The sequence below is a fragment of the Crassostrea angulata genome, chromosome 4 (genome assembly GCF_025612915.1).
Source record: "Crassostrea angulata isolate pt1a10 chromosome 4, ASM2561291v2, whole genome shotgun sequence".
NCBI classification, from domain to species: domain Eukaryota; kingdom Metazoa; phylum Mollusca; class Bivalvia; order Ostreida; family Ostreidae; genus Magallana; species Magallana angulata.
The window spans coordinates 32,867,737-32,881,384 of NC_069114.1; the positions used below are offsets into that span (position 1 = coordinate 32,867,737).

Genomic DNA, 13,648 nt, shown 5'->3' on the forward strand with positions numbered 1-13,648 from the left:
TTTTATAGAAGATAATAGATAAATGAGGGAAAATAGATCGAGTCGGGAGTTGTCAGTTGTTTGTTTCTTTGTTTCATGGGTTTTTTCTTTAAAATTTACGAATCAAAGGACCGTCGGTCAAAAAGGGGGAGAGTGTGCTTTTTACAATTACAAACCGGGATGTTTCATATTCATATTTCCGAACTAATTTATATTCCAAGTGTGGCTCCTGGGAGGAGGAGATAAGAAAGCTAACAAATACTTGAAGGCACCACACACACAGAAAGAGAGAGAGAGAGAGAGAGAGAGAGAGAGAGAGAGAGAGAGAGAGAGATTACTTTATTTTAATGATTCGTGAGCGATTAAGTTTTTATGGTTTGTTAAGTACATGTATGTGTTGTAATAAAAGAATTACAGTAACTGCCATCTCTCATACAGTGTCTAACATTGTCTAAGGACACAACTCACAACATCTATTAACCACGTGGGGTTCGAACCAGCAACCTACAAGCTACATGTTTATATATATATATATATATATATATATATATATATATATATATATATATATATATATATATATATATATATATATATATATATATAGTTAAATCCAAAAAATATCGCAGTGTCCGGTTTTATATATAGAAAATTTGAAAAATGAAAGACAACACAGAGTAAAACGTTTTACTCTGTGTTGTCTTTCTTTTTTTAAATTTTCTATATATATATATATATATATATATATATATATATATATATATATATATATATATATATATATATACATGTATATATATATATATATATATATATATATATATATATATATATATATATATATATATATATATATATATATATATATATATATATATATACACACACACTAGCTGGCCTAACACCTACGGAATGAGCTCTACCCATATGTGTGATGATTTAATTATAATATATAAGCTACCCTCGATATTAGTTTAATGATAAATAATTCCTTTTTAACGCAGAGGCATATTCTACAATTGCAGCGCAATTTCTGCTCGGCAATGTGCCATACAACCGTAAATGCGACGGCGCACTCTTTAATCGTGTAACGTGTTCTGCTGTCACACCAGGTTTCGGCGATTGATCTGTTCGGTTGTTGACCCCACGTTGTTTATTTTATTCTTTGTTACAGTGCTGCAAAAACGAGGTAAGAGGACTTTATTTATTAAATCTGAGATTTAAATTTTTTCTGCTAAATTGTAGCATTAGGCCTAGAGGTTTCTCATGATTTTCTTTTCGTGTCATTGTCCAGAATCTGTGTTGATGTTGATCTACTTGGTCGGCTATATTATTTTCTAAATTAAACGAAAGACTGGTGCAGTTAACCAAATATACATGTTATAGAACATTTTCTCTTCTTTTTCTTGTTTGTTTGTGTATGCTTAAGCCTTTGTTTATAATGTTCAGTGTTTTCGATCGGTTCTGCACGGCTTCGATCCAGCCAGATCGAGTTTAGTGTGGATGATTTCCCCTCGCCGGTATAAATTATAAAAGTGCCTTGTAGTGCAACATAGATTCACTCGGCGTGTAACTTTTAAAACGGATAGAAATTTAACCTTAATTCTTTTCGTCAACAGCGAGAGAAAAACTTGAGCGAGGTAAGAACCAAGATCTGGAATACAACCGGGATGACAAAGTACTGTTATTTAGGGTCAAGGCGAAATCGTGGAAATTTTTTGATGTTGGAATTTTTTCATGTTAATTTTACTACAGGTCTTTGTATGATTTTGCATTAGTACAGTAGACATGTGACTCAAAAATGAATTTGAGTGTTGTGATGCATTAACTCCTTGTAATGTCATAAGTTTTAAAGGAACAAATATAAGAATTTAAATGTCTTAAGATCTTATCACACCTCCATGTGCCCTTCTTACAACAGCTTTATGGTTCTATTGATCTTTTTTTGAACCACCTTACTGAAGTAATGTTTAGCATCTATATTCTACTTTGATAAGTGAGAATGCTCTTTCAGGTATTACATATTCCTTTGTGTCTCAGATCAATTTACATTTGTACAGTAATGATGAATGTACATGTACAAATCTTCAGGGATTCGAACCTAGGCCCCCGGTCACTAGTGGGGGGGGGGGGGCTCTGCCTGAGTCTGCTGAATGAGCAGTAACTTGGCGTCTGTGATTGAACCAGTCTAATCATCACATTCTCCCCCATTAAAGATCTTCTCAGGTTCTTTCCCTTTGCTGGACGGGAGTTAACCGTTAGTTCCAGGAGTTGGTCATAGCACTAAATGTACAGTTGTTGGAAAAAAGGAATGAGGAAATATTCTCTCTGGATTTCTAGTTATAATTAGGAGCTCCATCACTGATTTGAGTAATGAAAAAACCTGCTATTATTCTGGCATGGAACCTACAAGTATAATTCCAACTGTACAAAACTTTTTCTGAGACAGTACTGAAATGAACTATTAAGTTACTTGTACACTATATTTGAGATTTTGCCCATAGCCAGTTTGTAGTTACATGTATTTGTATTTGGTATTTGATAAGAAAACATCCAAGCATAGGAATGTTAAATAACACATGCATGGGTAGATTCATTTACCTTATATATTCTGTTGTTGGAAACAGTTTTTCTTGCTCAGATTTATGTGCAAAATATGAACTGGTAATCAAAAGAAAAATATAGATGCTAGGGGATGATCTTTATAGACTAAAGTCATAGATTTAGATGATTATCATTTTTATCAAGGTAAATCACAATGGAGTCTTCACAAAATTGTATAATGTACTGAAATGTCTGGCCAGTCTGGTAGTGTTAATAGACAAGTTAACTACAGGATGATGGAACATCTACTGAAGGATCATGGAGCTTCACTTTTTAAAGAGAGGACATCTTTCCATCAAGGTTCTTGAACTGATTACTTGAACATTTTAATACTGATACGTATATTTTGCACATTTCAGATCCAAGATGTTCAGTAAAGTCCAGAGACAGGTGTGTCAGAAGCTGACCGGTCTACAGCAGCATGCCAGGAGTGTGGCCAACATCACCGCCAAGTCCCAGGCCGTGTTTGATAGGGAGTCCAAGTACGGCGCCCACAACTACCACCCTCTACCTGTGGCTATCTGCAAGGGAGAAGGTAGCATATTCCCCCCTTGAGTCCCCCCTCCCAACACACACATATTGACAAATCTATGCCATATTTAAAACACTTAAAAAAAGTGTTAAAGCTGCTCACGCAGATCATCACAATCTGTTTGTTGAAGTGAAGTCTTCTGCAGTATTTTGCATTATTGATATGATTACTTTAGTTAAAGTGTTACATTTTGATGTATCAGCAATTTTCTCTTTTTAAACTTTCCAACAGCCTTCAGTTTTCAATGAAATTTTTCTGTGACATTGCAGGCGTGTTTATGTGGGATGTGGATGGCAACCGCTACTACGATTTCCTCAGTGCTTACAGTGCAGTGAACCAGGGTCATTCCCACCCCAAGATCATCAAAGCCCTGACTGATCAGGCCTCTACGCTGGCCTTGACCTCCAGAGCCTTCTACAACAATGTTCTGGGAGAGTACGAGGAATATGTCACTAAACTTTTTGGATTTGATAAGGTCCTCCCCATGAACACAGGTAAACTTCCAGCATGTAATGATTGAGGGTCACATTTCAAAGATAAAGAGATTCACTTCAAAAATATTTCCCAGTTCAGTGGGGTAGTAGCTCAATAGGTTATAAAAATGAAAAATAAAAATTTGAAGACAAAATTGCAAAAAGTGAGACATGTACATATACCTGGTACCTGTAAAATATGTAGAACTTTACCTCTTTATACATTTACAGTTCTGTGTGCCAAATATTTGATAAGCACAAATGTGTGTTCTTTGTACCACAATAAATACTGCTGAAGTCAGCAGAAAATGACTTACAACCTAAGATCTATATTCATGTTAATTATATGATTTGATTAACTAATATATTACAGTCTTTATTTGTCCCTCTGTAAACATGCATGCACCAGGTATTTAAGGTGGGCTTGTTTTGAGTTTGATGATGTTTGTTGTCAAACATATATAATATCATTATACATGTAATAAGAGCTCAATAATCACAGTGTATTTGGTTTTCAGGTGTGGAGGGTGGAGAAACTGCCAACAAACTTGCCAGAAAATGGGCTTACAATGTCAAAAAAATCCCAAAGAACAAAGCTAAGATTGTGTTCGCAGAGGGAAACTTCTGGGGTAGAACCCTAGCTGCAATCTCTAGCTCCACCGATCCTTCCAGCTACGAAGGCTTTGGCCCTTACATGCCTGGCTACTCTCTTGTTCCATACAATGATCTAGCAGCTTTGGAGGTGAGTGATTTTGAGGTCAATTATACTAAGAAGAAAACTGTGTCAGAAAAAATCTGATTGTGAAAAAAGGAAGTACTCAAAAACTATTATTGACAAGAAAAATCAGGTATTAACATAAACAACTGTATATGGAAAAAAATTGTTATGGTGCAGGACTAAAATAAACAGTAATTCAGCAGTGATCATTTTACTATGTATTAACTGGAGTTCTCTTTCTTTGTGCCTGTAGAAAGAGTTGCAGGACCCTAACTGCGCCGCATTCATGGTTGAGCCTATTCAGGGAGAGGCAGGTGTTGTGGTCCCCCAGGACGGTTACCTACGCAAAGTACGGGAACTGTGTACCAAGTACAATGTACTGTGGATAGCTGATGAGGTCCAGACTGGACTGTGTAGAACTGGAAGGCAAGTCCTAGCCTTGTTTTGAGGACAAATGCAGAATTTGTTCATGCAAACTAAAATATTTTACCAGTAAAAAATCAAGAGGGCTAGTAATTTTTTTTTTCTGATAATGAATCATAATCTCTCTCAATTATTATAGTCCAACATCATTTAAGATACAGAAAAAGACAGTTTTATTGTTTTTAACATTGTCTGACTTGAAAACCTCAAAGAAATGCCATTGTCCAATAACTAACAAACCAACTGGTACTGAGTAAAGATTTATTCATGCCTACTAGTTGTTATCAATAATTCATGTATTAATCTTTCTTTGGTAGAATGTTGGCTGTAGACCACGAGGATGTGAAACCAGACATCCTTATTCTGGGGAAAGCCCTGTCAGGAGGTATCTACCCTGTGAGTATTTAAAAAAAACTTTGTTATAATTATAAATACTGTAAATTCCTAATTAAACGCAAAGAATTAATATCCGCGTAAAATCTCACTGATTTTAAAATCTCGCTTTGGTTTTTCGGACAGATGTAAACTGTTAGGAAACACAATGAGAAATAGGTGTTTGAGATTTTATATTCTCACGAATTGATGCAAAACAATAGACTAGCGAAATTAAGTACTCGTAAAATAAGGAATTTACAGTAACTATAATTGTTGATTAACCATTTTAGTTTGACGCAAAGCAATGACTGATTGGCAGACAATAGAATTGACATATTTATAACTACACATCAAATTCTTTTGTGACATCAACTACTCAAAGACCATTGTTTTGTTCAAATAGAACATTTTAACAAGACCTTAGACTTTCGAAAGGATGTAACTATCTTTTTCTTGTGTCAAAACAAGTAAAAAATGACGCTGGTTTCAAGTGAAATATACACAGATTGTGTGGTCTTAGCTCTAAAGCCAGCCAAATCTTGTTGATTTCGAAGATCCATGGCCGAGTGGCCAGCAATGAAATAGACAGGCCTACATTTCATTGCTGTTGGACATGACTACTGTAGATTCCTAATTAAACATGAGGAATTAATTTCCACGTAAAATCGCAATAACCAACACTTGCTGATTTTAAAGTCTCGCTGTTATTTTTCAGACAGCTTTGATCTATAGGAAATTATTACAAAAAATTGTTGATTGCGATATTATATTCTCATGATTTGATACAAAACAGCAGAATCGCAGAATTAAGTACATGCGTAAATTAAGGAATTTACTATACCAAAAGTCCAAGCTCCTGTTAAAATGGTTCTAATCCTATGATGCACATATATGTACTTCAAACATATATAAGGCATTGTTTTGATAAATTTAAAACTTGTGTTCAGGTGTCTGCAATCCTGGCCAATGACGAGGTAATGCTGACCATTAAACCAGGTGAGCACGGATCTACTTATGGAGGTAACCCCTTGGGATGCAAGGTGGCCATTGCAGCACTGGAGGTATTCACTTCAAACACTTCTAGATTTTCATTTTTAGTCCTCTTCTGATAAAACCTGAGAGTGCTACAGGGTTGTCTCCTGCTGATTCTATCAGTCTGTCTTATTTGTATACCATACTTGTTCCCATGCTTTTTAGTCGGGCTCTGCTGAAAGCAGAGTCCTGGCTGTAGGTAGGCAAATCGCTTATGTTATTATAAATAGCACAACTTCAAAAGTAAACAAAAAACCAAACAGCGTCAAATTAAAAGCTTCCGCTATACTAAATAGTTACACAAAGAGCCACGTTTTGTAAAAAGTTTTGGCATTTTGTTTCTTTTTTTTTTATTTCGAGAGAATTGTCTATCTTTTTTAGTTTTCTTATCAAAAATGTGTTTTAAAAACAAGACTGCATTTTGGACACATACAATGCGCATGAATTTACATGAACTACTTTGCTGCGCGTTGAAGAAATGGGGGTTGAATATATAACACTTGTTGTTAAATTCAAGGCAGTAACTGTTGAATTTTTTTCTACTAGACAGACATATTTTTGTTTGTAGCTGCTTACAAAATTTGGTCGCTCTCTGACATTTTGCCGACATTTAAAGCATGAGAGAAAGAGAGAGAGAGATTTTCAGTCTTTACTACACAATATGCATAAAGACACACCAAAAAAGCCCGGCTTTTAGTACTTCAGTACTTCGATTATTCTTAGTAATTGATTGAAAATTTGTTAGGTATTTTATTGTAACTATGCAGCTGTAGACATTTGTCGAGTTTTACCAAGATATTAAAATAGATAATGTTAAATGTTATTACACGTGTGTCTTTTTTTCCTGTGCTCAAACTAAATCTACATGTATATGTATAAAAGAGTTCCATGCTGATATATTTACTGGACATCTCATAGAATATTTGTTGTTACAAATAGAAAAATGAATGTTAAAACCAAGCTTAATTACTGGTTTCTTTTTCTTCTGTGTAACCGGTAGGTGCTTTTGGAGGAGAAATTGGCAGACAATGCTGAAAGGTTAGGGCAGGTTCTGAGGAGCGAGTTATCAAAACTTCCAAAAGATAAAGTCAAACTTGTCAGAGGAAAAGGATTATTGAACGCCATCGTCATCAATGATAGTAAGTACTCCTATATATCTGTGGATTAATTTAAGATACAATGTAATGATTTTAAAGTGGAAATGCATACATGTATATATCATATTGATCAGCATACATCCATTAAATATAAGTGTATTAGAGCTATCGAGGTAATCAATATGTGAAAATCAAGAACATTTTTAATTGCAGAATGGATTTTGTAACAATTTGAGATTTTGATGACAGAATTTTGTTTTTCAATGATCCCTATCAAAAGATTGGAATTCTTGGAGTGTTTGCATAAAAGCAGTTCAAAATTGCTAAAGAATTAAAACTTCTTTTTCTTGATAAATGCTTCTTTGTATATGTGTTGCAGGATACATGTACAGTTGCTTGTATTGAAGTTGGATATCGGTACATGTATTTGTGAATTAAAGATGTCTGTCTTGATTTACAGAATATGATGCTTGGGAGGTGTGTCTGAAGCTGAGAGACAATGGGCTGCTGGCCAAGCCCACACATGGGGACATCATCAGATTTGCCCCGCCCCTCGTCATCTCAGAACCACAGTTAAATGAGTGCATCAGCATCATCAAGAACACAATAGAGAAGCTTTGAATAAAAAGACACTATAAGTGTGAATTTCATATTGTGCATAATTCAATTTATGTCAGTTAGAATAGGATGCATTGGATTATTGGTGCAACATAAGAGTAAAAAAAAATCCAATTTGCATTGGAAGCAATTTTTAATAATCCTTTCTAACTACGTATACATGCATCTTATTTTCAAAAAATTTTTGTTGTTGCACTTTCATTGCTTGATATTTTTTAAGAAATGTAACACGATTCTAATTGCTTTTGAATTCCATAATAGTATTTTTATTTTGATAAAATCTATTTGCTGTATTTTTTGTGATAGATTGTCTGCCTCTTTACATTGTTGTTACTTCTTTTTAGTGAAGTGACACTGTACATATTTGTACTTTAAAAAAAGAGGTATATAGCAGAAATCTCATTCTCTGAACTCAAGTTGTTTAATTATTTTAAGTGCTACACTGTTTTGATATAGATCTGAAGTTGTTGTCGGAGATTTATCAGCAAGATATACTTGCTTTTGATATTCATTGTGAAATCTCAAATAAATACCAATTTCACTTTTGAATTTTATCTTTTTTAATACAGAAGAATATATGTACCAGTGCATTTGAAAATTTATATTAGTCACAATGCTAATGAAGTTTTGATTTTCTTTATGTACTAAAATTGAAAATCATCCTACTCTGTTTTTTTGTTATGAACATGGGGAACCATCCACTTGACTGGCATTTGCTTTGAAGTGTAAACATGGGTTGTTTGCATTGATGTGTGATTTACACTCTGACAGTAGCTCAATGGTCAATTGTTGAGATGTGCTGTGACTAGTCACTACATGTATCAATTTTCTCCGCTGTAAACAATAATGTCCTGTGTTACCGTTTGCCTTGATGTACCAATACTTTAATATTTTTTTTAAACAGCCTTTTTCATTTGGTGTATGTAGTGTTACTTTAAAATGTAAAAACTGTTTTGCTCTACCCTACAATCAAAATTTACAAGCAAATGAATAGCAAGTTACAAAACAGTATATAGAAAAATTAGTTCAGGAGACTTGGTGGTAAACACATTGACCATAAGATCTTAAAATTTACATCTTTGATTTTTTTAGCTTCAAATGTATAAGCCATCAACTAAAATTATCAATAATTTTGAATAATCTGCTATATCGTTGTGCAGGGTTCCTCGTTAAAGAGATTATCAAAAGATTAAAAAATAATTTTGAAAAATGTCTCCGACCATCCAGCCTTAGTAAATATTTTCAAACTAATTGACGCAATGACGCAAAAACTTCCCACAAATGCGTCAATCTGAAGAGAAGGGAGTGGTATGTGGCAACGGCGACGCGTACACGTACGTGTAATGATGAAACGGTTAACGTGTAACAGTTTGTTACATGAAAACTCCGAGCACTTTGCACGATTAAAGATATCGAGAAAATCTTTGAACCCATCACAAGGTTCATCATCCACTTGTACCACATAGGCTATACTAGTACGTGTCGGGCGGGGCGGAGAGAGAGGGGCAGACAGTCTATAACTTGGATAAACACATTTCTCAAAAAGTCCTGGGAGCTGCAATTTGCATGTGGAACTGGACTATCCTCATGTTTGAGTAAAAAGTATTCCTTGTAGAGGCTTCCTATTGATAAGACATGCATTAATAATAGTTTAATATTAGTAAAGAAAACAATGTTCAATCCAGGATGTCTTCCTTAACTTTCAGTAAGCACTTTTCATCGGGATATCTCGAACCTAATACAATCACCATCTGGGGAAAACAAGCGTGACTCGTCTTAAAAGAGATTTAAAGGCCTCGGACCACCCTGGCAAACACAATCATCCCTTGCCCCCCCCCCCCCCCCCCTCGAAACAATTTCTAAATCCGCGCATGTACATTTACTGTGCATCCCATTTATATAAGCATTGATTCATTATATTTTGAAAGATATAGTCTCATAACTGCAGCGGTGTGTGCATACAAATTGCGCGTAAGAGAACCCTGTTTTTGTACTGTAGCTTTCCACACACTTCACATGCAAAAAATATTTGGAATGTAAATTTTAAGAATTTAAAAAAGTTTTGTCCTTTCCCATGTTTCAGCCTTTTATTTACTTTTTTTCATCAACCGCTTTTTTTTTTTTAACTACTGATATAATATAATTTAGTGTTCATTAAAAATGTCTTTGCTTCCTATTTTAATTCATAGAAATCAAAGGAATAATTTTTAACTGACAGCTTCCAGAGATAAACAATATTTATCACCTAAACTACTGGTCATTATAAAATATCAATGTTGATACAAAAAGATTTGAGTTTTAAAGAAAAGGGATGAAAAATAAAAATAAGATTTTCAGCCCAATAATCATTATCAAGGTTGTAATATTAACGAATCTTTCGATCACCACTCTTTACATGCTTCTTGCACTGCGCTCGACTTGTGTTTGGTTCCACTTCACCTTATAAGGACGCTACAGGAGGACGAGTATCAGAGAATGAAGTGTTTGATGGTGAAGCTGATGACGACATCAAAGGCCTGTCAGTACGGGAAAGTGGAGAGTACGCTCACGTCGATTTTGAATTGAGTAATCATAAATGGTATAATAGCCTACCTGCCCATACCCCGCTCCTCCGAAACTATTTCTTTTCTTTTTTTTTGGGGGGGGGGATTAAGATCGCACGTTAACGACGATTTTGAATGAAACAGTTCCCTCACCCAAGCATTTTTTTTTCAGAAATAAACAGATAAGACGTTATGCCACGTTGGTTCAATCTCCCACTCCAATTTTAACAGATTTATGTCCTTTATAAATTACATGGAAAGAATAAATAGGTACACTCCTTTCTAATAACCTATAGTATATTAAATAAAAGTTACAAAGTACTACAACAATACTGCACAGTCATGTACTGTGAAGTCTGGCGTGCACTCCGTGTTTTCATGTTCACGCATCATAGAGTTTTGATCACATTCACTGAAAATCTTTTACATCCAATCGAGGTGCAAAAGTAAACGCTGTCTCTAAATGTACTAAATATTTAGGTATTTAAGAAATGCGCACAAATTGTTGACGGATCTAGAGTAGGAAAAATATTAAAAAAATGAAATTAATTAATGAAAATATTAATAAAAATCTTTCAAAATCTGCGCACATAAATATACATATTTTAATCATTTCTTTTTTTTATTGGATCTAACATTGTCCATCATCCTTTAAAACAAAGTGAGACAAAACCATACAATAGACAAACAAATACATATAAAACCGATTGCTATCTGATGGCAGTGATGAAATCTTGCAACATCCCATTGAATCACGTGATCCGATGCTCGACATGTCACGAGAAGCCCGTGCAAGAAACTTTTGCTGTGATCCATTTGTAATTGGTCACAGACATGAAGTCTTAGAGTGCCATCTCATCATCTGAAACCCCTGAAAGTCTGCGAAAATCTCCGTGCCGCGACATCTAGGGAAGCCCTGTTAACCAAGAAATCTCCTCGTCCTCCAGATTTCCAAGGAGATATCAGTAAAATTGTTTGTAAGAAACGAGCTATATAGAAAAGTACAGCATTTTGTATCGTTACCGGTATATCATTCAATGGCAAGCGACTTTCGGTATTGTTTTGTCTGTCGTGAAGGCAATCTTCGAAGACGATTTTGTACGAAGTTCGACTAAAGGTGGGTCACGGGTTTACCACTTAAAAATCTCACGGAAAAACATACCCTGAAAAATTGTCAAATCGTTCTTTTGGATTTACAGTCTATTATATAAAACATTTTATCAAATTTGCCCTCGTTATTTTTATGGAATACCGCCTTGAATTTGGTACTGTTGACAGTGGTGTTTTGAGTGACAACTTTATAGAATTTTATTACAGCGAACTACAGATATCCGGTAGAGTTTTCGATAGCTCAATAGGGTATACAATTTTGATCAGCAAACGTCCTATTTCGTCTTATATTAAGATAAACTACAGTTTACAATCATGAATTCAGTGCAATATGCGTATTAAATATAGGCAACATTATATAAATAGTGCCTGTTTGGGAGGGTAACAGTTGAAATTGACACCCCTCGAAAACCATTGTCAACCGACGCGAAGCGGAGGTTGACAATGGTTTTCGAGGGGTGTCAATTTCAACTGTTATCCTCCCAAACAGGCACTATTTATTTTGTTATACTGAATGTCTTTTTTAAAATTTTTAAGAAAATTTTACTGCTTTTATATAGGAATAACGTGAATTCTACAGCGAACCGTACGCGCATAATTTTCGCGCATGTAACATTTTTTAATGTTACCCGTTGCCAAGTGCGTTGCTAACGCTGAGGGTAATAGTAAATATTATTAACTGCGTCTTAACCAATCAGATTTCGGTATTTAGCATGAAAGTATAACAATATATCCGATTTCCCACCATATTTCACCGACTTAACACTAATCAAGAAAAACAATTCGGGTTTTTTTTGACCGGATAATTGTATTTTTATAATTTTCTCTTTTTTTATATTGTTTCACTTAAATATTAAGGTAAAGTAAGTTTTAATTTATATAGAAATTCAATTTAATGATTTCTATTTTCTTACATACTATGAATAATTGTGTTGTAATTGTTTAGTTATATCACTGAGTGATTTACTTATATGACGTGGCAGTCATTTATTTTATGTGTGCTTGTGATCAATGTAAGATATTTTCTATCAAAAGTTAAACAATTATGTAAAAGAGAAGTTTGATTTCGTCTCAAAATAAAGTGTATAGCAATTGATGCGGCTTCTTCTGTTGCCTCCAACAGACTCCAAATTAAGTTAACAAAATGGGCGGTTACGGAGTATACATTTCATCTCTGCACGCTCCCCGCAACAAAAGCGAGGACTTTATTGAGAGTTTTGTATGACACCGCTCTCGGAATAATTATCTTCTCCATAAAACCTTTCTAACGACCGAATAAAATCGTATCGCGGAAGGTGTGCAATGTCTGGACGCGCTGTTATTCTGTGATTTTGACTGACCCAGGCACGCGCACTTTCCTGGTACGGGGCGGTACAAACATATCCTTAATGTTGTTCTTGTTTCTTCGACATTATTCTCCCTCTCCGTAGGTGTTCCATCAAATTTCGCCATTTTCAAAATTTTGATTAGCAGAGGTGAATGTTTCGAGTGCCAAATAATTACATCATTTGTTTAATTTGTCGAAGAAAAACAGTCAGATAATTTGACCTTCCGTCGGGTTTATTATCACGTGACGATAGCGGCGCATGTCAGCAAGGACGAGCAATTCTCAACAGTATCAAAATATCCGAAAACTTCCCTCTCCTTTAAGATGGGAGCAGACGACAACTGCATCAACTTCCGCTGGGAAACAAATTCGAAACTCTTCAAAACAAAACGAATACCCGCATTCATATTCGAGTACCTTATTGCATCTAAAAATAAAATGGTCGAACACTGGAGAACTCTTGGAAACTAGATTGAACAAAATAAGCGTTTGACCCTGATCCTTCACAACACTTCTAGCAATTTCTATGATCGTGGCACTACTGATAAGCTTCTTGAGCACAAAGCAGCAGAGAATCGCACAAAACATATCGTAAAACATACCTCTTTAGGTTCTTTATTTTTTCGGTTCAAAAACCGGAACGGACACCAGTAATCACACGCTTTGGGGCCAGTAATGACAGCCTGACACCCGTGTGCTCCCTCCCAGGGTCCAGTCTTCTCTGATTTTCCTCTGACCCCGGTTTCCGATGGTTTCCAGCGCACGAGGTGTCTCACCTTTCCTCCAGCCATGGTCACTGTGAGCAGACGACACATTA

The 13,648-nt window shown here is 35.1% G+C and overlaps 1 protein-coding gene across 2 annotated transcripts; it reads left to right on the forward strand.

Annotated features, from left to right (window-relative positions):
• The first annotated feature begins 1,018 nt into the window (after positions 1–1,018).
• On the forward strand, positions 1,019–8,400 carry LOC128181733 (ornithine aminotransferase, mitochondrial-like). Of its 2 annotated transcripts, none has more exons than XM_052850244.1 (9): positions 1,019–1,168; positions 2,943–3,118; positions 3,385–3,609; positions 4,107–4,330; positions 4,560–4,732; positions 5,047–5,125; positions 6,052–6,165; positions 7,137–7,275; positions 7,694–8,400. In XM_052850244.1, exons 2-9 carry the CDS (start codon positions 2,950–2,952, stop codon positions 7,852–7,854), a joined length of 1,284 nt encoding a protein of 427 aa, XP_052706204.1. In that variant the 5' UTR covers positions 1,019–1,168; positions 2,943–2,949; the 3' UTR covers positions 7,855–8,400. The 2 variants fall into 2 exon arrangements, with proteins under 2 accessions (XP_052706204.1, XP_052706205.1); XM_052850245.1 differs by lacking the exon at positions 1,019–1,168 and adding an exon at positions 1,464–1,619.
• The last annotated feature ends 5,248 nt before the right edge of the window (positions 8,401–13,648 follow it).